This window comes from Parus major, chromosome 12, assembly GCF_001522545.3.
Source record: "Parus major isolate Abel chromosome 12, Parus_major1.1, whole genome shotgun sequence".
In the NCBI taxonomy this organism is placed as follows: domain Eukaryota; kingdom Metazoa; phylum Chordata; class Aves; order Passeriformes; family Paridae; genus Parus; species Parus major.
This window is the reverse complement of record NC_031781.1, coordinates 17,484,464-17,508,165: the sequence shown is the minus strand read 5'-3', so window position 1 is coordinate 17,508,165 and position 23,702 is coordinate 17,484,464. Positions and strand designations below refer to the sequence as shown.

General features: G+C 42.3%; 1 protein-coding gene across 1 annotated transcript in view; it reads left to right on the top strand.

The window, feature by feature from the left end:
- LOC107210404 (contactin-3) overlaps positions 1-23,702 on the top strand; it is a 92,850-nt gene that overhangs the window by 35,337 nt on the left and 33,811 nt on the right. The window contains exons 3-5 of the mRNA XM_015641192.1: positions 10,756-10,851; positions 22,543-22,746; positions 23,338-23,440. Coding sequence (XP_015496678.1) covers positions 10,756-10,851; positions 22,543-22,746; positions 23,338-23,440 — 403 coding nt within the window. The remainder of the gene's footprint in view (positions 1-10,755; positions 10,852-22,542; positions 22,747-23,337; positions 23,441-23,702) is intronic.

Genomic DNA, 23,702 nt, shown 5'->3' with positions numbered 1-23,702 from the left:
AAACAAGCTAAGGCAGGTTTAAATATTAATGACTTGTGGGAATCACTTAAGCCTGAAGCTGAAGCAGTGTTTTGTCATTCACAAGTGGTTCCCTTCCAGAAAACCCCCAGCTTGCTGCAGTGTCAGTGCTTTGCAGGCTGTGGTCACGGTGATTCCTGATTTGGGGAGCCAGAGCTGGGAGAGGAGGGTCAGAAATGAGCCTGGGGATGGCAATTCCAGCCCCAGCAGGAATCCTGCCCTGAGTGCTGCTTCCCTGGATGAACCTACTGTCGTTGTCACATCTAATGACTTGGAATCTCATTGATTGCCTCTATTGTACACACTGCTATTTTACCCGCTAATTAAGTTAAAAAATCAAATTGAGCCAGTGATTTGTTGGGTGTAGGGGCTGGTTCTGCACTGCCACAGCTTCTCCTCTGCTGGCTGAACTCGTGTGTGATTTGCCAGAGGCTTCCCTGGGTATCAAATGAGTGTGTGATACCGTGCTTTTGATTTTTAATAATCTGAGATTAACAGTGGTATTTTGCATTTCCTTATCTGTTGTTAACACTCCTTTGTATTCAGCTGGTTTTGAACCTCTGATTTCTTTCTACATCACTCTTTCTGATTTTATTTCAGGTTCTTTTCAGAAGAATTTTTACGCTGCTTTGGTTTGCAAGATGTAGCATTTTTCTCCTAAGTATTTCAAAACTTCAGCTCTTAATAACACATGCTGCTCTTACTTTTTCATCTTTTTGTGCATCTCTTTTTTACTTTCATTTAAAAGTAACTTCAGCATCTCTTTAAGCCAATTGCATTTTATCCATCCCTTATTTTTCTCCTATCTTTCCTGATGGGGACTCATGGAATTCCTGTCTTATTTCTTCAAGAGAACTTTTTGCCTCATAATAAATCCTCCTTTAGTGGAAAAAAAAAAAAAAATAATTAAAAAATCAACTTGTCTTGTGGTTGCAGGTCTGAGCTTTGTCTCTAAACGTGTGGGACCTGAGCATCCTTCCAGACTCTGGTTATTTCCTGACTCCGTGGCGAGGGTGGGATTGGTTTCACAGATCCCAGAGGCTGGGAAGGGGCTGGGAAGGGGCTGGGAAGGGGCTGGGAAGCTGGGAAGTGCCCCAGCTGAAGGGCAGACACGTGGGCACAGCCAGTCCTGGTGTGCCACACGCCCCTGTGCCATCGATCTGTCACTGCAGAGGGTGAACGAGCAGGTCAAGCTACTGAGTTCTTACCACAAATGCTTTGTGTAATGAATTTAATTTATTCCAAGTCATGTTTGTAAGGGTCTCCTGCTCTTCCTCCAGACACTGCAGATCTCAGTTCAGTGTGAGCCAGGCCAAATGCAGTTTTGTCATCTATTTAGCCCTTTGTTTAATTGTGTAATGATTATCGCTCCTGCCTTCATAATGCAAACCATGGGATTTGTTATCTGCGTGGGGATTACACTGATTGGGTTTTAAACGTGTCTCTATTACATCTGGGTCAGAGCAATGATTAATATTGAAAGAGAGGTTTTGTAAGCAGGCTGAAGCTCTAGCACATGTCCTGAAAAGTGTCCTGAAAAGTCCTGCTGTGATTTTAGAGGGGCTGTGAGGGGCAGGAGTGGATGTGTGGCAGAGCAAGTGGAATTTGGGCTTGATTACAAGAATTTGTCACCCTGGTTGGGCTGATCAGCCTGGGCTTGTCACTGGCAGGAGCCTCCATCCCTCTGGTGGGATGTCAGGCAGTTCTTGGAGCACATGGGCTGTGCCAGGGGTTATTGGTGTCTCCCTGTGCTGTGTCTGTGATGGTCTCACAAGCATCACAACACACTTTTACCGCCTGAGCCTCGTGTTAGCCCTTCCCCACCCCGCAGGAACTGACCTGGGGTTGTCACCCTGACTTGAGTTTGTCTGGCTGTGGCCTTTGGGTCTGTCCTGCCTCAGAGATGCCACCAGGATCCAGTGGTGTGACCTTGTGACGGGCAGGCAGGCAGGAGCATCCTGCAGGGAGCCGCTCCTGGATCCCGCACCCTGCACCGAGCAGCCCTTGCTGCCTGCTGGGAGCTGCTGATGGGATGTAGAGGTGTGAGAAGGTTGTTGACACAGCTGCAGAACAGCAGCCACAGGTCCAGCCCTGTGTGCTGGAGCAGCTACAAGTGACCACTGCTCCTGTGGTTTGCCCAAACATCCCCACAGGAGCACAGAGCCAGCACAGGATAACTTCACACCTTCCACTGAGCACTCAGCCTCTTGAAAACTGATTAAACACACTCAGCAGCACTTCCAGGGTTCCAGGTAAGACAGGATAGTGGCTGCTTTAATAGCAGGAAGCTCTGAACCATCAGCCCTGGGTGCTGAAATCTCACTGATGGGGCTTTTGGTTTGTTCCTCTGCCAATGTTTGTGGTCTTAGGCAACCTTAATTCTGGTTTTGTTTTTTTTTTCCTGCCTCCAAATAATTGAGTTTGCAGCGTCAGTGTGTTCTTTTGATTTTATTAGGGACTAGAGAGTAATAGGTTTTCACAATGCTGAATTAGGTTATGCAGTGGTTTTCTGCTTTTCATTAAATAATTAATTAACAGCTCGTGCTTGTGCACAGGTTGGAGATGTGACTTCATTGGGAAACTTCTTCATTTGGCTTTCATCTTCAGCACTGAAGAAATGATTCTGCCTCGTGGACCCTTCCATGGTCTGTCTCCTGGAGATAAAGTTCTAATTTTCATTTTTTCATTTTTATGTGAATCTGGCAAATTATTATTGTTTTAAATATCTCTACTGTCCACATCACAGTAACACGGGGTTTCTTTCCATTTTTCTGCCTTATCTGCCACAGAAAATACCTGTTTTGCTTGTCAGCTGCAAATGACATCAGGGTAAGAAATGCCTTTCCCTGCATTCCTGTTCCCTGAAGTCTGTAAGGAAATAACTCCAGCCCGTCTGCTTTGGCCACTTTTTGCTGCTGTGAAGGAAGTGAACAAAATCCCTTCTGCTTTGCTTTGATGTGCTCCTGAACATCCATTAAGCTACAACTTCAGCGTTGCTGTACGGTGCTGGGATAGAAATAGATCATTTTTCTTATCTGTGCTGTCCTTCTGAGCCTGTTAATGTAGTCTAATCCCAGGGAGTAACCCCAGAGATTTATAGTCAGAAATGTTTGCAGCAATTTTCCAGAACCTGTTTTATGCTGTGGTGACATCTTGGTGCTCGCTCAGATCCTGCAGGGCTTGGAGGGGAGCCCAGGGAAGAGCACATTGTATCCCTGATTCAGAAATGGTAGGTTTGAACTTCACAGGAGCAATTAATGTCAGTCCCAAATGCTGTATTCAGGATACTGAGTCTGAGGTACTTTATTTGTCAAACGTGAAAATTCGCCCACCTCTTCCTTCAAATTGTGATGTGAATAGTTAATACAGTGAAATAACTCTTCTTCCTCTGCATGAGCCAGGCAGGCAAATGGGCTCAGAAAATTACTTCTGTTCCTCTGCCTCAGTCTTTTTCATCTTCAATAATAGAATTAAGTTTTAATTTCTCCTGAATTCCTCTGTAAATATTATTTTGTTACAGTATGAATCTATCCTTGCACCTTATTCTCTCTACAGCTTACTTCAAGTGGGTTATTGAATTCACTTTGTAGAAATAGTCACCTTCTCCAGGTTCCCTTGTGTTTCTTTTATTAAAGAGTTGAAGCACAACATACCTGAGATTGAGAACCAGTAAACAGGAGAATTATGAAAATAAATACAAAAAATAAAAGTCCACTAGCCTTTAACATGTCCAGTTAAAAATCCTGAACAGCTGCTGGAACTGGAAAGAAAACCCAGCTGATTTTGGAACAGAAAATGGCAGAACTGGTGATTCTGCCAGGGTAGGTAATGGGTTAAGGTTGGATCTTAATTCTTGGCACATTATTTCGCTGTTGTAGCTGATGGATGGGGAGATGATTTGTTTCATTGCACATACAACAGAATATTCCATATTATTTTGCTCAGCCACACATTTTGATGAGAACACAACTCTTGGGAAGGCCTGTGAGCATTGGATTTTTCTGCTGACTCACGAGTTGTTGGTTTGGAGGTGTGGAGAGCAGCTGGGGTGAGACATCTGTGGGCAGGACACTTCTCCATCTGCAGTGTCTGTTCTTGGTCACTGTCACATCTGTGCTGGCCCACCTGGCCCCAGTCAAAGCTGGGATCTGAGCCAGATGCTCCATACCTTGTGAGGTGAGGAAATGACAGATCCTGGTTGCCCATATCCCAAATATCCCTTCAGGTGATGAAATACTTTGTAATACTTGGGGCAGAATCTGTCCATTTCTCTGTGGAAAGGTGGAATCTCTGCAAACATCAAGGACTGAAGTCAGTGGCAGGAAAAAAAATAAATAAATCCCACCATCATCAGCATGTTCCCAGTGCTGTAAAGCTGAGCTGTTGTAGGATGGTTTTATTTATTGAGGAAAGGCTTTTTGGGAACACTGCTGCATATTTAATAAATAAACAAACCTTCAGATAATTAGAGCTAGATCTGGCAGGGCTTTAACCATCTGTTTAACTATTAAAATGTGAATAGCCTGGTGTTCCTCAGCACTAAACCTGCTTTGTGGTTACGAGGGCTGGTGCTTTGTAGACTGTCAGGATGTTCTTAGGGCTTGTTTTGGGAAAGTGTTAGAGGAAAAATCTGTGTTGCATCCGAGAAGTCGACTGTAGGATAATTTCCTTGAGCAAACATCCTTGCCTCCTGAGATATTTCTCAAATTGCCTGAATTGCTTTGTTCAGTGCTGTGTTTGCCTGGAGTTGAGTGGTAATTCCCGTATAATACGAATTTATGAAAGGCATATTTTTGGAAATACCTATTGGAGAACATTTTTCTTTCAAAACATGCATTTTCCCCAGTAACACTGTTAGGGCTTGGTTTGGTTTTTTTTCCAGTTCTTTCAGTGCATTTTTGCCAGTGCAAAGTGTGTTTAAAAAAAAAAAACAAACCTCCCTGCTTCTCGGATGTTGACTCAACCCTTTATGCTATTAATATTCCTTTACTGCCTTTTTTTTATCTCTGCTGTCTCTGGTCCCTTCTTCAGTTCTTCAGAGCCCAAAAGTCACCTCATCCCTCTGTCCATCTTTCCCCTCATTATTGCAAGCTCTTCTACCTCTTCCCACGCTGGCATCTCCTGTTCACCACACTGATACATCTGTGCCAATTTATTTTCTAGCTTTTCCTATTTGTGTTTATATAATACAGACTTCTGAGTTGTTCTCACCAATTATATTTAATTGGTGTAAGAGCATTTTTTTTTTTTTCTCTCGTGTTTCCTGCACCTCAAGTTGATTCAGGGGAATGGGAAGAGTTTCAGATATTTGTAAGGGGTTTTTGGCAGCTGTTGGCTGGTTGTTCACTGCACCTGGCTCCAGCAGCCTGTTCATCCCAGCAGGACTCACCTGTGAGATATTCAGCATTTTGTGGGATGGAAACAACCTGCAGGGTCTGTCCTGCACTGAGGTTTGCTGCATTTTATTGGCAATATTTCTGTGAATGCAGCAGCACTCAGATGGGCTCTGCTGGTGGGACTGATGTGAGCAGAGATGAGGGTGATATTTTAAACTCAGAAGTTGTCTGAGTAGCATTTTGGGTGTAAAATGATCCTTTGAAGGGTGGGAGGCTGTTTTGCTCGCCCTGTCGTGGAGCTTTCTGAGCATAAAACACAAGTTCAGCCACGTGGAACAGCAGAGAGGGATTTTGTAGAGGTTTGTGTGGAATTCTGTGATTTCCCTGTAGCACCAAGCCTGGCCAAATGAAACCCTGGAGATGCTTCCCCAGCAGCCTCTGGATCTCTCCTCAAGTGACAAATCACCCCCACCTTGCCTGCTTTGAGTAATGTTCGCTCCTGCACTGTTAATATTTTTATCCTCTCTCTCTGCCCAGCAGAAATGGATTACAGAGATAATTTTTGGTCTCATCCCTCCCTTCAACCTCAGTGGGATTCTCCCAGGCTCCATCCAGGCCCTGGGAAGGCAGCAGAAGGTTTTCCCCTGGCTCACATGCAGCCCTGCTGTGATGTTTCTCAAGGCAGTGTGCTGGGGTTAACAGGCTGTGTATCCCAAATATCCTGGTGGAAATTAATTATGCAAAGTGTGTGTTGAGTTTTGGATGCCTGTCTAAAGAAATACATAATTCATGACCTTGGTATAGCCAGTTTTGGGGTGTAGGGTGGTGGGGAAGAGGGTTTGTTCATGCCCACAGGTGAGTTTGGGGCTGAACAACCTGGTGAAGGTTGTTGGGTTTTGTTGTTGTTTGTGTTTGTTTTTTCTTTTTAAGGAAACAAATTGGTGTTACTCTGTTTTCTCCAGCAGTTCTCATTACCAACATAGCTATTACAACGTGCTGAGGCTGTTATTTGCCCTCAAGAGCTGAGAGAGTGGAATTTCCGATCTTTTTTAATAATGTGACTTCTACCAGGGCGAGTGGGCTGTGAATTAGTGCTTCATTATGGGCTGACATCAAACAGAGTCTCCACTTCAGAATTACCCACTCAAGAAAACAGCTTAGATTTGGTTGTCTGACTCATTTAGGCACTTGAACATCCTACCAATACAGAATTACACCTAAAGTATATTTAACGAGTTCTGCTCCTTTGAATTACAGTGGGTCTGATGCAGCAATACAATAAATATTTTCATGGCTATTAAGGGACAATTATGTTTGTAGAGCTTGAATCCTTGTTCTGCAGTTTTCAAAACATGGTAGAATTGCTAATAAACATGTGTTGACAATAAAGAGCAATTGATAGAAGTGTGATGAGATGCTTGGGTGTTGCTGGACTTGGAGTTGGAAACTGGAATTTAGGAAAAAAAACCAGAAAATTGAATCCACCCCTCTCACAGTGAATGTGCTCTGTGTATTACTTAAAAAAAAATAAATAGGATTTGGTGCAAGTTCTAGCAGTGTCTGCAAATCTTACAAAGGTCCTGTGTACAGAACTGGTGTCTGGGGGTGAAATATCACACAGGTTTCTTGACAAAATACGACATAACTCAGCATTGCCACACGCCAGCAGTTGTGTGTGTGGAGCAGCTTTGTCATCAGAAATGCTCTGAATTTTTCATAGCATGATGTTCTGTGTCTTTTCAAAGCGTGGCTGTGGTATTTGATGTGATCTTGCCCCTTTCCTTTGCTTCCCTTCTTGATGAAAGAAACCAGAAACATCTGGGAGGTGCTGGTGGGGAACGTGGTCAGCACGCTCTGCAGATGAGTCCTGATTTATTCTTTAATAAAAATGTCTCTGTTTTCAGTCTCGTTTACCTTCCAGAGAAGCTTCAGGTCGTGTTTTCCCCTGATGAATCCACAAATCCGTGTCTTTTAATTGTCCTGGGTATCACAGGAGTGTTGAGATGCAGCTGTTACAGGTTTGATATTTTACTGTCACTCCACGTTCTGGAATCTTTCTCAGCAACTTTTAAGTCTCAGTGCTTGAGACTGAAAACTTGGCTTTTTAATCAGGAGAGAACCCAGTGGAATATGCAGATTTCACATCCTTTTTGTAAGGGCAGGAATTAGTTTTGTTGTTCTCAGTTTGGGCAGAATCAAAGACTTTTCAACAAGGCTGAATTGTGTTTTTTTTTTCTCTGTTTTATTGCAATGGCCGTGTGTATTTCAGTTGATACAACTTTATGGACTTGGTACTAAAGCAATGAGGCAAATACATGGGGAAAGGAGAAGAAAATGCTTTTTCAGGAGTCTGCCTCAGTTGCTAATTTCAAACTTCCTTCTATATGGCAAACTATAAACAGGCAATAAAAGCATTTAATTTGCAAATTACAGTTCTAGCTTGGTTTTTATGTTGCATTTTTTCCCCCTTGTAGTCAGGATTTTTGTTAAATTTTTACCAAAATATTTTCAGTGGCAGGATTAGAGCCTTTGCCCAGTAGGGTTAAATAATTGAACTGTTAATTTTGTCCATTAATAGTTTCATTTCAGAGGAAAGGGGATTTCAAAGCAAGGTGTAATAAATGCAAGGAAGAAGTGAAAGGATTAAGGCAAGAGAAACTAATGAAAGCACTTCAGTTTGGTGGCCAGTTTGAGAGAGTTTCAAAAATCTGCTGGTGAATAAATCCATCTTTAGTCCAGCAGATAAAATGCAGAAATGCTTTGTGTGTTTCTGGCCTTTTCTTTCACTGGAGAATGGGATATTGTCATCACATGGGTGCTGAAAAGCGAGTCCTGTTCTGATTCACCACTCCTCAAAACCATCTTCTGTCCCAATCTCTGTACTTTGTTTCCAGTTATATCTTATCTGCTGAGACATTTCAGCAGGAAAAGAGCCTCTGATTTCAGGGATACAATTCAATCTGTACAAATAAACAAGCTTTGCCAATATTAGTCCACCTGTTAAAGGTATTTTATTTACCCTGAGGACTTAATGTCCCTTCCCAACGAGTTCATGTAATAATAAGTTTTGTTAGAAGATACACAGCTCTCCTCCCTGATGTCATTGTGCTTGGGATAGTGGCTTTATTAAAAAATTAAACAAAAACCTAACAAAGCTGAAGGATAAACAATCTCTCTTGATATGCCTCCAAACATGCCTGGATTTGACCTTCAGTCCCCTGAATCTGCTGCAGGAGCACTGAAAATCAGCCCAGCGTCGTGTTTGGAAGCAGCCAGCGCTCTCCAAGGTCAGAGGTTGGGACTTGACTGTGTAATGCTAATAAAGAACCCTGCTCCTGTTTTGCATGTTGATTTTTCATCACTTTCAAAGCCAGACAAGAGAATTCAGAAGTTTGTAGAGGAATTAAGTGATGGTGTTTTGGCAGCTGTGTGATGAGTCTGGTAGTTGAGCTGCTCCAGAAGGCAGGATGGGGAGTTTCCTGCTAATTTGTAGGAAATTATTATTTTATGGTAGCGTGGCTCATGTTACCCGCTTTTGGATGGATATGCACTGCTTCTTGTTTCCCCAAAAACTGGTTTTCTGTGACAACACTCTTCACCTGCAGCCAGGGATTAATAATTGCAATTTTTACATCACTGGAGCAGCTCACACTGCAGAGCTGTGGTGGGTTCTCTCTGGGATGATTGCCTTCCCAATCCTCCAGCATGTCCCACATCCCAGCCAGTCCCATCCTGCCCGTACCATGTGCTGGACAGCACAAAGGCAAGGAAGGTTCTGAAGGTCTGTGGTTGCAATAAATGAACACCTGGGCTTAAGAACCTGTTTCAGTTATGGAAATGGTTTTATTTAAGGTTTAAGACTTGTGTTGGTTGTGATGTAAGAGGGCAAAATGTGGTCTAAATGAGTTTTATATGTAAAGTACTGCTTCTTTTGGTGTGATTCATGCTGAAACAGAGCACTGTGTGTTCTCTGAGGTGCTGTCAGCTCCTGGTTTTTCCTTCCATGGCTCTGGGGAATGCTGTTGGGGCAGCTGATGAGTGTATAATGTTATGGGGGAAAGATGCTTCAAAGGCCTGAAATAATAATTTAAGGCTGTGCTGTTTTGACCCCTGAGTGAAATCAGTTTGGCTGGGGTTGTATGTGACTTCTACATCATAGCCAGCAAAAGGATCTGACTTTATTCTGAGGATACCTGCGTGGAAATTCACTTGGAAAGCTGAAAACAGCCCTTCTGAGAAACATTCCTGTGAACTTTATGTGCACTAACAAAGGATTGTACAACACTCTCCTACTGCAGCATTTTTTAAAGGAAGCATTGAAATTCTAATCGCTCTTATTCAGTGTTCTCACTGCAACAGCTGTTGCTTTGCAGTAATAAAAAATGCTGTATTTTGGGGAAATAGCTACTGTTGGTCAACTCACTGCTCCTATTATGCTTGGTTATAAAGACAGCCTTATTTAAAGACTGTGCTAGTTTAGCATCCTGTACAGGGTTATAAACAATTTTTTTAAACTGTTTTCTGTATGGAAAATTACATGGATTATTTATGGAAAAGGCTTTGTTAGTGCAGGACTTCGATCTTGGTTTGTATTACATGCTGTATTTAGCTTAGTTTAAGGGTGTGATGAGGCCCAACTTTCTTGGGTCTCGACTCACCAGGTAGAGGGAAAGCCAATATAAATTTATGGTAAAATATTTACATTTATGGAAACTGAAGTGTTTGCATCCCCCCCTACAATGCTATGTGTGATTTTTGGAGTGTCCTGGAGAAGGAGATGGACTCAATAATCTTTTTGGATCTCTTCCACCTCAGGATGTTCTGTGGTCTAAAATAATCCCAGAGACGTGAGGCAGGTCAGAGCAGAGCCCTGGGTCAGCACACCGAGGTGCAGAGCTCTGGCTTAGTGATGCTCCAGGGGATTCTCCTGCAGGAATATGGTCCAGGAGGTTCCTTTCTCTTGGGAAAGATCCATATCTCTTTTCTGAATAGCTGTTATTAATGTTATTTTACACTGGACACAGGAGTTTAGTGGGATCTTGATGCTGTGTTCATCACAGCCTTCATTGCCGAAGAAACGGTGGCTTGAGGGCCTATTTTTAAGTCATTGGCTCCTTTTTTGGTTATCAAAGTCAGGGTAGCAGAAGCCAGGCATAAGAACAAAATTAGCCAGAGGATCTGTTCAATTATCAGGCTGCAGATTAGTTCCTTTCAGCCCTGACTCTGCCATCCTCCCTCGTGCCGAGCAGCCTCTCCCTCCGCAGCTGCTGCGCTGGAGCTGCCGGGTTCTCTTGCAGACCGGGACACGGGAGGTCAGCATTTCAGAATGTCAATCTTCAGAATGTCTGCTGATCTGTTTTCAGCTTCCTTGATACCCTGCTCACTTCTGTTTCCCTGGCAGATGGGGAGAGCTCCAGGACGAAGATGAGGAGCGCGGTGTCGGTGCGGGAAGGCCAGGGCGTCGTGCTGCTCTGTGGGACCCCGCCCCGGGCAGGAGGTAAGGGCGACCCTCGGGGCTGCTTGGACGTGCTAAAAATCAGAATAATAACAAAATCTCAGTTCTGAAGTCAACACAGGGAGGAAGAAACCAAAAAGGAGGGAGGAGGGAAGTATTTAAGGGGATTTACATTTATCTTGAAATGCCTTTCTAGTTCCTCGTAATTTCTGTGCACTTAATGTGTCTGATTTTTATGGGATTTCCTGTAATTAAGGGACTATCTTCTGGAGTTACATTCTGCCCAATTTCACAATTGCTGAGCCTCGGTGAATGCAGTTTTCCCTGTGAGCAGAGGATTGCAGAGAGGTGTTGATTGTCTTTAACAGTGCTGGTGTCTGCCTGTGTTCTTGCAATCAAGACATTCTGTGGTGGGATAGAATGATGCTCTGTAATTTAAACCACTGCTGCACTGAGGGGGTGAGAAAAGTGGATATATGGATTTTTGGTGGACCAAAAGTTGCAAGTATATTTCATCTCTCATTCTGCATCTTCAGTCTTTGACTAATTGCTCTTGAGCCTCAAGTAATAGCTGAAAGGAGCTGGTTTTACTGTTTTTAATTGATACCGAGTGTCATTATTGAAGGGCTGTGATGTTAAACATTAGGTTTGATTGCAAAGACAAGGTAATAGAAGCTAGACATTATATTCAATAATATAGGTGTTGTGGCCTCATAAATTTGGCAGAGTCCAAGCAGACACAGCCATAAAGTGGCAATTTTACAACTGTCTGAGCTTGCAGAATTTTTCCTCTTCTAAACTGATACATGCTCTTAAATCATCTTTATAGCCTTACAGCAGCTTTGTCTTTCAGCAGCTGAGAAAATGGGTCGTTCTCCCAGCTATCTGTAAGAATTAGAATGATTACATTTTCCTTCTAGACGCAAAGCCTGACCTGCCCCAGCTGTTCTGACAGCTGTGTCCTGTGTGTGGCTTTACACCCAGAGGTGATGGCCAAGCTGAGGCAGCGCTGCCTGACTCTGGCAAGGTTTGGGTTTGAGGTGTGGGGCAGGAGGTGATGCCAGACGTGCTCATGGTGCTGAGAACAGTGGCTGGAAGAGGTGAGAATTCCTCTTGCAGTCAGCAGATGGGAGATGATTGACACCCCCACACTAACTGTGGTATTCATGCAAAACCCAGATCTGAGCGCTCCCAGAATCACCAAAAGGGACTGAGAGCTGGTACCAGGATTATTTCAAATCCTTGAACATGTCTGAGAGTTGGAGGATTAACTGTGAAAGTTTTCAGGAGACGTGGAGCAAGGTGGAAAGAAATTCTCCTCCTTTCTTCACTGAAATGAAGCTGTGGTGACACCAAGCACTCAGTGCCCCTGGCAGGGTGGGATGCAGGGCAGGAGGTCTGGGGTGAAACATCCAGCCAGGAAGCAGAAGTGGTTTGTTAGGAACAGCAGGGATGGTTTAGGACCAGCTGACCTGGCCTGAGGGATGTTCAGCCCTTTCCAGATCAGTGATCTGACATTTCTTTTTTTTTTTTACTTTGAGTCTGTATTTATTGCACTGAGCTATCAAATAATTCCAGACAATTCTGATTCCAAAACCCTTCTCCACCAGTTTGTTTCCTCCCCCCCTGTAGCCCCCAAAATACTCTGCTTTTGTTTTCTGGTGTTTTGTGCAGTTGCTTAGATCTTGCTAACTTAATTGCACTTATTTCTTGCATTCTCTGTAAAGAGTCTGAAAGAAGAGACTTGATTAAATAGTGATTATTCCTCCATGTACAGCATCCCAGTTACAATAGAAACCTGTGTTCATCCCCAAAGAAATGCCAGCTTACAGTATGGAACAAGAAAATTGCTTCCCTTCTACAATTTATCATGTTTTTTCCCTTGCTTGTCTTAGGCACAGATATTTACATAAGTCATACAAATGTTTCTTTTCAACAGGGAGCAAATTATCCCTGCAGTTAGCAGTGGTTTTGTCCTTTTGAGTGTGCAGTTCCAGCTCCACTGGGGTGTGGACATCCAGCATTAATCCAGCAATGAAACTCCACTTACGAATCACAAACCATTCCAATACTTTCTTTAGAGTTACTGCATTTCCCCTTTCTGGAAATTAAATAAAATTCCCTTTTTTTAGCAGTCTTATTTGAGGTTTACTGAGTGGAAGATTTGGTAAATGACTGGCTTTGAGTGTGAAGACTTTCCCCCCAGATATTTTTCTGATCCAGGCTGGTTTTATGTTAAATACTCTAAGTTGTATCATAATTGAGCAGTGATGTTTGGATAATTAAATTGGTCATCTGTCATCATTCTGCATGGCCATACTTCTGGATCTTAGAATTCTGTTCTGGGGAACCTGTTAAAATACTCATTATTTGCTACCAAAAATTAGTAAATCATCTCACCCACATACTCAAAATAATATCAAAAATGGATTTATGTAGCTCTCCTGCCACTTTTCCAGTTGTTACAACCTTTAAATCACACTGAAATCTCTACAGCTATTTTGACTTTTTGCTGTTCTACTGTTGTGTCTTTAATGGTTTTAAAGAGCTGTCGATCCAACAAACATCTCAATATCCCAGACTTAATGTTGGACACAGTTAATGTGCAGCTGGTTAAAAAACATTCATGTGATGCTAATTTTTGCCCATTCTGCCAAGAATGGGAAAAGCTAGACATATGGAGATCTAAAAATGATTTTTCTCAGCTATTGATTTTGTTCCAAAATTGGTATCTAACGAGTGACAAAGCCCTCAGTAAAGCAAATCTGAGTTCCTGTAGGGTTTTACCTCCTGTTACTAACGTGCTGTATTGTGATTATTGTGTAGCTTTTCTTCAGCTGTTATTTCTGTTTCTGTATATTGTGATTTATATTTGTTTAGTACAGTCAGTTTTCCTCATCTGACATTGATTTTGGATTTATGAGGTATTTCTACTCTTCAGTGAGTCCTTTTGTGTTGGCTGGGGTGGTTTAAAGCTGCTTTATACACAGAGAAAAAGATGATTTTTAATGGTAGAAGTGAAGATTTGCTTGATGGTTATTTGAACATTTCAACAAATTTTAGTTTGCCTGAAAAAACTCAACATTAGTTTTACACTGATGTCCTGCTGCATTATTCCCGTGGGGAACGTGACCATAACCCAGGAAAACTTAAATAAATAACAAGAATTTCATGGAGCTGATGAGCCATTGATTGGAAACTGCAAGGAAACTCTGCTTTATTCCTAATTAGCCTTGTGTGCTCTGTGTTCCTGTTTCCTGCAGTATGGCAGGGATGTTCCTACGTGGATAAAGCAAAGATTTCTCCTCCCTCTTCATATAACTCCCTGATAAATGTATGTTTAATCCATAAATGAGGCTGGATTTGAAGGGCAGGGATCATTTCAGCTCACAGCATATTGTGTCAGAGTTGTGACATGCTGGTAGGAAATAATATTAGATCATGGAAAAATAGATCCCAATTTATTGCTCAGTGTTTGATATGACAAATCCTTCACTGAATAATGTCATGTCTGTTCCAAATGAGTGTTTAGACTTGCAAATTTTGCCTCGTGTCTCTTGTATTGCCATTTGGAGACCTGCAAGTTCCAGCAGGGCTCTGCTTCATGAATAACATGGCATGGGAAGAGTCTCAGATGCCAGAAATGTTTGGATGCTTTGATTGCTTCTCTTCTGCACCTCTTAAATAGCAACAAAGTGCTATTTCTCAGGGAACTGTAAGTTGAATTAATTTTACCTATTTGGCATTGGAAACATTTCATACCTTCAAAGTTAAACAGGTGCAACTGCAGAATATGATTTTTTTCCTGCTGCACATCAGTGTTTTGTGGAAAGGCTTGGGTTGGAAAAGACCTGAAAAAATCTGATTCCAGCCCTGCCATGGCAGGGACACCTCCCACCATCCCAGGCTGCTCCAAACCCAGTGTCCATCCCAGCCTTGGGCACTGCCAGGGATCCAGGGGCAGCCCCAGCTGCTCTGGGAATTCTGTGCCAGGGCTGCCCACCCTCCCAGGGAAGGATTTCTTCCTAATATCCCATCTAAACTCCCCTTTCAGCATCCTGCTTTTGCACCTTTGCTTCCTGCTTTCATTGCAGGTTGTGGATGACACACGTCTGGGCATCAGCAATAAATCACACTCGCTGAGCTTCTTGCACAAAAATGTATTTTAAGGAGAGTGGTACCTTGAATATTGTAGGAGCATTGCCCTTAATAATGGCTCCATAGTGTTCCTTTGCTGTTTCAATCTGCCAAGGAGAAATGGCATTTTTATTTAAAAACATATTTTTCAATAGTCCTGCTGGTGTCATCATCATCATCTGCACAAATTTCAGCTGACAGTTTGAAATCAAATGGTACCTGAGAGACACTTGTGTTTGTCCATATGAGAGGAAATAATACATGTTCACAGCTGGATCTTCCAATGATTTCTACCTGCCAGAGCATTATTTTCACCACCAGAACCAAACCAGTGCTGCAGAGACACTCTGCTAGGCACTTTGTCAAACACACTCTTTTTCCTTTTGATAAACCTGTGCTCCAGGCTGAAATTAATATATCTTATTTATATATTTGTGCACCATCTTCAGTTGCTTTATAGTGAGTGGTTTTTAAGCTGTCACAGAGGTGGATAAGTGACCTAAGAAGCTTTCAGAAGTTTCTTACCCCAAAATCTTACAGAACTCATGAACTCCACGTTCCATTGTGGGGTATCTCTTGGAAGAATGGGGGCATGGAAAGAAAAAGGGAGAAGTAGATTAGGAAGAACCAAATTGCAAGAAAAAAATTCAGGTTGAACCATTTCACTTACCCAGTCCCAGGTATCTCAGTTAAGCCTTGGGGAAAAGAGGAGAAAACTGGAGACAATAACTGCATTTGGCTCTCCACCAAGTTTATGTTAATCCCTAAATTGTGACTGTGGGGTATTTCTCCTCCAGCTCTCCATTATCTTCTCTACTAAAATATTTGGGTTTTTCTCTGGGAAGGGGATAATTGATTAGGAGGAGGCAGGAGGGAGGTGGCTGCAGTCCCAGCACACATTCCCAGCTGATCCCAGCGCTCAGAACAAGAGTGCTGAAAGGAACTTTTGTTTCTCACAAGGGTTTTATCAAGTACCTTCTCCTAAAGGAGTGCAAGAGTACCAATGAAAGTGGCACTAATTACTGCTTCCACATATAAATATTGGTGCTTTACTTTGAAAGTTGACTCCTGGGTATTTCCATTAGTTTCCCTTGGTTTATGTCCCTAATATTTAACATTCACAAGAAATCAGATTTATTTTAGTTCAGCAATAAACTAAACTATCGCCTTTTTTATCCTCAAAATTATTATAGGCAGGAAGCAATTTAAAATACTTCCAGCTATTGAAAAAGCACAACAGAGTTCTGGAAATGCTCTCAGCAATTAAATGTAAAGTTCTAGGGAGGTGATTAAAAGAACAATTTGTCACTTGAAATGGATCTGGCTAATGGGGATGTATTTACATATTGCTTCCTAAAGCACTTTCTTACTTTTCTGCCTGCTTCCAGAGTGGGAGCAGTGTGCTCAGAGCCAGGACACTCGGAGTGACGCAGCGAGTCTGGAACAATTAGTGCAGAAATGTGATAAGGAGAAACCAGCCCGTCTCTGGAGCAGCTCTGGGGGAGAGAAATGGGGTTTTTTATTCAGCACTGGAAGCCAGGCACGGCAGAGCTGCTCTGTCAGGCTCTCATTAACATCTGGGCTTCCCTGGGAGCACCAGGGGATGTTGAAGCTGAGGAGCTCTCGGGGATTAAAGGCTGAGCTGGGGCTGGAGGCTGCTCCTGGCTGCTGGTCCCTGTCCAGCAGCAGGGCACGGGCTGAGCCCTTCTCCTGGGAATGGGCTCCTTGGAATTGCACTTACAGGAGGGCTTGGTGTTAATAAAGAAATCTGCTGCCAGTCTGGAACACCTGCTTCCCAAGGATGAGCCTAGAAATGTTGGTGTTTTAATTACTTTAATAAGTGGTGAGCGTTGCTGCTTTGAATGATTTAGGAAAGCTCCGGGAATTTTGAAGAGTGGGGAACAAGAGACCTTTAGTGGCTGTTTGACATCCCTGTGGCAGCTGAGCACAGCTCATTCATTCAGTCTGATCTGAAAATCAGAATTCAGATGAATTTTCAGATCATTCCCTGTGTGCAGGTACCTCTTGGCCAGGGCTGTGGCTGTGCTCTAGGCTGGGGGACGGCAGAGAAAAGAACAGTTTAGTATTTTTGAAGAATTACATCTGTTTTTATATCAAACTAAATCTCATTCCAAAATCGAAAAAACAAGTGGACTCTCACCCTTTTTCATTTAAAAGTGAAAATCAGGTTTTAGCCTGAAGTAGGAACCTTGAAACTTGAGCTGAAACATTTCAATATTCTCATTAAATGAGTAGATTGGAATTGCAAGATATTGTGTGTCTCACTGCTCTCATTGTTCTGGGCTGTTCCATACACAGAGGTTGCATGCCTGATTACCTGCACAGCAGGCTGAAAATTGATCTGGTATATTTTAGCTATAAAATAATTCACCTTCTATGCCAAAACAATTAATGTTGTACATTATTTTCCAATCAGAGTGTTGCCATTATCCTCTGGAATAAAATGAATTTCTGGGGATACATTCTTCACTTTTTGTAGCTGGACTTGCATTCCCATCGCACAGTTTACATTTTGTATAAACAAAAATTCGGCCAGAAGAGGAGTTCTTCAGAGTTCAGGTGAAATTTCAGTGGCTGGGAAAACACTGCCCCTATTTTAAGCAGATCCTCCTGTCTTTCATCACTCCTGGAGGCCACAATTCAAGCCCTGCTAGAGAGATTTTGTAATTACCATTATTTTTGTATACAAAATGTGAAGAAAAAGGCCAACCCAGATGATTGTCTGAAGTGTGACTGCAGCTAAAGACATTTTCATTATCAGTGATACAACTTCTTGAATGCCAGCAGCCCAGGATCCCCCTTGAAAATGCAGCCTGAGCGTTGGTTTGGGTGTTTTTTCCCAGCTGGACATACCTAGGATAGCTTTAAATTTCTGGGCATTGAATGTGTGCAAGAATACAACCCTAAACCCTTGAAATTGTGTACAGTTTATATCTAATAATACTCAAAACTGGTTTTTCATTGCCAAACTGCTGCCATTTCTGACAGTGGCACCCCGTGACATTTTAAGCTCCAGTTTACACATATGTTATGGGAGCACATAAACACCTTGTCCTACGCCTCCAGAGCAGAAGATTTTTATTTGGAAGGCAACCTTTAATGTTTGCCAGAAGAAATGAGGGAGATGTTCCTTGTTTTATGGCACAGGGATCACCAGGAGCAGCTGGTGGTGGGGGCTTGCCCAGGGGAGGATGGGGATGCTCAAGGTGATGAACTGAGTGCAGGAAAATTGGCCCAAGTAAGAAAAGAAAAGTATTAAGGAGAAGTTTGAAGTTATTTACGTAAAATAAAACAGATTATACCCCTGGGAGCACTCACATTCCAGTATCCCAATCAGCAAGAGCTGACATTATTTATGCAAATAGTGGATAAAATGAATTTATGAATTGTCCTTCTCCTTTTGATCATAGGTCTGTGTGCCTTTTTTTTTTTCCCCCTAAACTTCTGCTTTTCCAACTTCCTGAATTTAATTATGGTTTGGGATTTCCACCACTGCTGTTGTCATTTAAAATCTGTTTGCAGGAAGTAAAATCACTATGGTTCTGTAAATGATCTCCCAGTGAAATGTTTCAGTCTCACTTAGAAGAAACGTGTAATTTCTTTAAATTCTGTATTTTTAAAATTCTTTAAACATAATTTAAAGCCATGCTTTCAAAAGGATGTGCATAAATTTAAGGCTTGACCTTGAACATAGTTAAAAACCAATGAATGTGTGGATTTTACCCCATTATGTTCCTTTAGCAACAGTAATTTGGGGATTTTTTTAAGGTTCATAAATAGCAGGAAATGACCCTGGTGAACCTCAAAGGCCATGGTGATTTAATTGTTGTATTTCATAAAGAATTCAGGTTTAAAAATGACAGGTAATTTTATAAGCATTTTTTAATTGAGCACTTAGGTGCACAAAAGGAACAGTGTGAACATGCTGAGTGTGTTGGAGACTGCACAGTAAATAATAATCAAATAATGCAAAATAAAGAGAAGCCGCCAACCAAGATGTAGTAAACAAATAAAAATTGAGTAATAACTGTAATTTCCAATACCTTATCCATGTATGGTCACCAAATAAGGAAAAAAATGCATTGGAAAGCAAAGGCTTAGAACTCAGAGGAAGCCCAGGAGAGACATATTACTTCCATTTATAACAGAAAATCAACTGAAAACTTGTAATTGACAGAAAGGGAGTGAGTTTGGGTCCCTGGAGGTGCCCTAAGATCAGCAACAGGCAAATGGTGTAAACATAATAAATCACACCACAAGTTGTTTAATATGATTTTTTTTATTTGTTATTTATTTTTTTTTTATTTTTTTTTTTTAAATTTTTTTAAATAACAATACAATTATGTGAAGGGCAATAAATATAAAAGGAGGTGGTGGTGGTGGGGCACGGGGATGGAAATACCACAGACTTTTTTAAGAGAGTCAATTAAAATATGTGTTGAATGGGGAATTAGGTATCCAGGAGTGTTTTATCATAGGTTGGGGGGTCCAATTAAACTGGAATCCAGTTTGCATGGCTGCCATAATCAGAGACTGGTTTCAGTGGGTTTACTCTTGCCTTAACCCAATATCACAGGAATGAAATGAAGCTGCTCCTCTTCCTGCTGCATCTCCAGATCTCTCCACCCCCTCACGCTGCTCTGGACATCTTTTTTTTCTTTTTATTTCCTCCTTTTTTTTTTTTTTTTAAGCATGAAATAGTATTTTTGAGCAAGGAAACACAAGTGGTTCAATAAATACCAGAGCCTAAAGCCTGGTGTCACCACTTGGGGGTGGCTGAGTTTGGTGTAGAGCTGAAAATGGGTTTTTTTGGTCCCTAACTTGGTGTCAGCCCCCCCTCAGGGCAGTGATCACTGTCTCCACCCAGCTCTTCTGTAGAACAAGTTCTTCTCTGTTTTTTGCCTTTCCCATTGTTATAGATACATATTATGTTGTTGGCTTTTTGCAAATATTGAAATGAATGTTATGTGTATAAGATTGGAAAATTTTGTTGTGTTAATATAGTTTTCTTTATTTCTGTTATTGATGAAACTTAGAAATAGTGGTATAATACATATATGTTAGGCTATGGCATAGTATTAAAATAAAAACTGCTTTTGTTTGTATAACCCAAAGACTGAAAAGATAACTAGAGATCCCCCTGCATTTGTAAACTGTCTGATCCAGATGAGGACAGCAGTGACCAGAACTCTGGGGGAGGAATTTATTGCATTTCTGCTATCAGAGAATGTAAATCTCAATGGTGCTAAGAAGATTGATCTATTGGGAAGGGGGCAAGAGAAAACTAAACAGAAGAACACCAAAGATCCTCAGAAGAATGTGTGAATATGTGTGAGAATTTATGGATATGTAGTGGGGTTCTGTTTTTAAGGGACAATCCTTTGTCAGTGAGGTGAATGCAGAGACACCCAGCCATATCTGTAGACTTTATTTTTATCTCCTAATTGTCTTTTTATTAAACTTTTAAATTCTATAAAAAAATATGTGAACCTCGTTAAATTCTATAAAAAAATATGTGAACCTCGTTTTTCACACCATTTAGGAAGACCACCCATTCCTTGCTCCCCAAGACCACCTAGTCCCCTTCAAACTCCTCAGGTGTGCTCTCTTTTTTTCTTTTTTTGAAATAATTCCATCCTTCCCACTGCCCAATTCCCCCATCATTTCCTGACAAATCCTGGCTGCCTTTCCATGAAGAGTGGCACCTCTGGAGTTCTGGAGGAAGGAATTGTGCTGAAGGCCATTGTTGCCCCTGAGGAGATGCTGCAGGTCCACAAGGGTGATGATCTTGCAGGTCTCTTCCTCCTTACTGTTCTGTGTTTGACATTAAATATTCCTAAATATGACAGAAGTTTAACTCCTGGGCATGTTACTGGTTGGCACTTGCTGCTGCTGCAAAATTATCACAGTGGAAGAGGTTTAAATATTGATAGAACAAAATTAAATGCAGTTTAATGACCAGCCATTTCATTTGATGCCTTTTTGGCGTTAGGCAGCCCATAAATATCTTCATTTCATTTACTGAGTGTTTTTTTTTTCTCACCTGTACAGTCTTACCTTGTGTTAAATTGTGCTGTTGGCTCTGGCAGCCTGGGGAGGTGTTGAGGGCTCAGGATGTGTCACCTTTGCATTTCATGATGCACCCAAATTTGTGCACCCTCAAATTAAACCTGTGCAGGGAGGGCTGATCTCCATTTCGTGGGGGCAGTGCCGAGGCTGCAGACACAACGAGAGGCCAATCAAGCTGTAATCATTGCTAATTAGCACTTCCAGAAGCTGTAATCTTTGTGTAAGTGGCACGTGGGTGAAAAATTATTCCTTGCCTAGAACACCATTAAAAATTATTTTCCTTTGATCCTGTAGGAAATGAATGAGACAGACACGTGGCCTCACACAGGAAGAGGCTTTTGCCAATTAAAATTGGGCACAGAAAACTCAGAGTGATGCTCAGAAAACAAAACAAATTTTTTGCCAGATCTCTTTAGTTTATCTTTTGAGGTTTGTGTTTGTTTTTTTTTTTCCCTTTCAAATAATCATAATGAATGGTAGCGAGGGCTACTTTGCCACATCATACAGAAATGGTTTTAATGAAGTTTTTATGGATTTTTGTATGAAAAAATAGTTTTGCTGTGTGATGAGCCCTGCTGGGAATTTAGGCTTCTTCTGACATTAATAGCACGTGGATGCTCCTGTCCTGTTTCTTCTGGCTAAGCATCTGGCTGAGGAGTTCAGTAGCTACTGAATGAATAATCTTTCCATTTTAGCAAAGTTTGCTCTCGTTTTTGCTGTCTGCTCCTCTTTCCATGCATATTAAATTTAAAAAAAAAAAAAAAAGGGGGAAATTTAAACAAAACTCCCTAACACTGGATTTCTTTTGTCTTTTTTCTTCTGCTGGAGGAGATGGGGATTTGTGAAAGAAGTGTGGTGGGGGTGGTTTTCCAGTTTCTGGTACTTTTTTAAATCTGGTTTTCTCAGTCTTTGGCTCTGTTTGTTACACAGTAAAGTATTTTAAATAACGTGATGCCTTCTGTCCCTTTGTGGTCCCCAGAACCTGGAGAAGGCTGGCCTGGAACAGAGGCTGGGCAGAGCTCAGGATACAGCGGGGATTTACTGAAAGGCATTAAAGGACACACCTTGGGCAGCACAAGAGCCTGGCCAGGGCTGCCCCCAGGATGGACCCAAAAATGGTCACAAAATGCATGACTGGTCACGAGGTCTCACATTTTTATCAGTTTTGGTCCATCTGTGTATCAGGGTTAATTGTCCAATTACAGCTTCAGGTTATGAAGTGCCATCTTCTTGTTTTGTCTCTTCAGCCCTCCCTTGTTTCTGCTTTTGTTCTTGTCCTGGGTACCAAGCTAAGAAAGGAATGGTTTTGTTTGCCTGTTCTGTGAAGAGAGCTCACTGACACTGAACATGAAGCTCAAAACTACACAGCTGGGGAAAAATACGAAAGCTAAAACTTAAGGCCTCAATGCAATGCTGTCCAATATAGTAATAAAGTGATCTTTGAAGGGGGAAAAAAGGTGGAAAAACCCTATCAAACATCTTTGCTTGTGTTTTTTCCCCATCCAGACTTGTCGTTTGCCTGGATCTTCAACGAGTACCCCTCGTTTGTGCAGGAGGACAGCCGGCGCTTCGTGTCGCAGGAGACAGGACACCTGTACATCGCCAAGGTGGAGCCGTCAGACGTGGGCAACTACAGCTGTGTGGTGACCAGCACGGCCAGCAGCAGCCCCGTGCTGGGCTCCCCCACGCCCCTGGTGCTGCGCACAGACGGTATGGGATCACCAGGGATCATCACCCAGAGGTTCTGCCTCTCCAGCCATAAATCCTCACCTGATGTCCAAACATGTTGCAGTCAGCAACCTCAGGATGTCGTCCAGGGAAGCAGCAGGATTCTGGGGACCAGCATGGAACACCAACAAGACGGGCTCCCATTCATGAAACCATTTATTCAGCATGGGAACAAAGTCAGGTCCAGAACAGAGAGCCCCAAACAGAGGCACAGCAGGGGTTTTTGAGGGACAGAACCCCCGAGGGTCTCCACCTCTGAGGGTGGAGTTCAGGGTCAGGGACCAGTAGAAGCACTCCAAGGGAGAAACCCCAGGGACTGAAACCCAATCAGAGCACCTGGGCCGCCCTTCACAAGGGGTTTGGGGTGGGACCATGGAACTCTTTGTCTCCCTGAGACCACTGCCACACAAACATTGGCTGCTTTCTACAAAGATTAACTCTGTTGCATCCTGGCTCTGCCCCTGATGTCATTGTGTGTCCCTTTATAAGCGGAGTGAGAGAGAAATAAGCTTGATTTTGAATTGCCTTCAAAAATTACCTTCAAAGTTTGACCTTCTCAATTGTCTCCCCCAGGTGTGATGGGAGAATACGAGCCCAAAATAGAAGTTCAGTTCCCTGAGACGCTCGCAGCAGCCAAAGGCTCCACTGTGAAGCTGGAGTGCTTTGCTCTAGGAAAGTAAGTTTTCATCTTCATTGAAAAGTGGAGCACCTGGGGGTTCACCTGCACAAGAACTGTGGGGTTCTGGCAGTTGTTCTGGTGTTTTCCCAGCACCTGATTTTGGTCATCACAGCTTCTGCCTTGAAACAAGAGGGCAAAGACTCTTGGAGTGTATTTTGATTTTGTTTAGGATTAAGATGTGTGTGTTGGCCACACGGGAATTTGTGTTTCTGTTCAAATTAACCTGAGCAGATTCAGTGTGGTTTTGCATATGACCTTT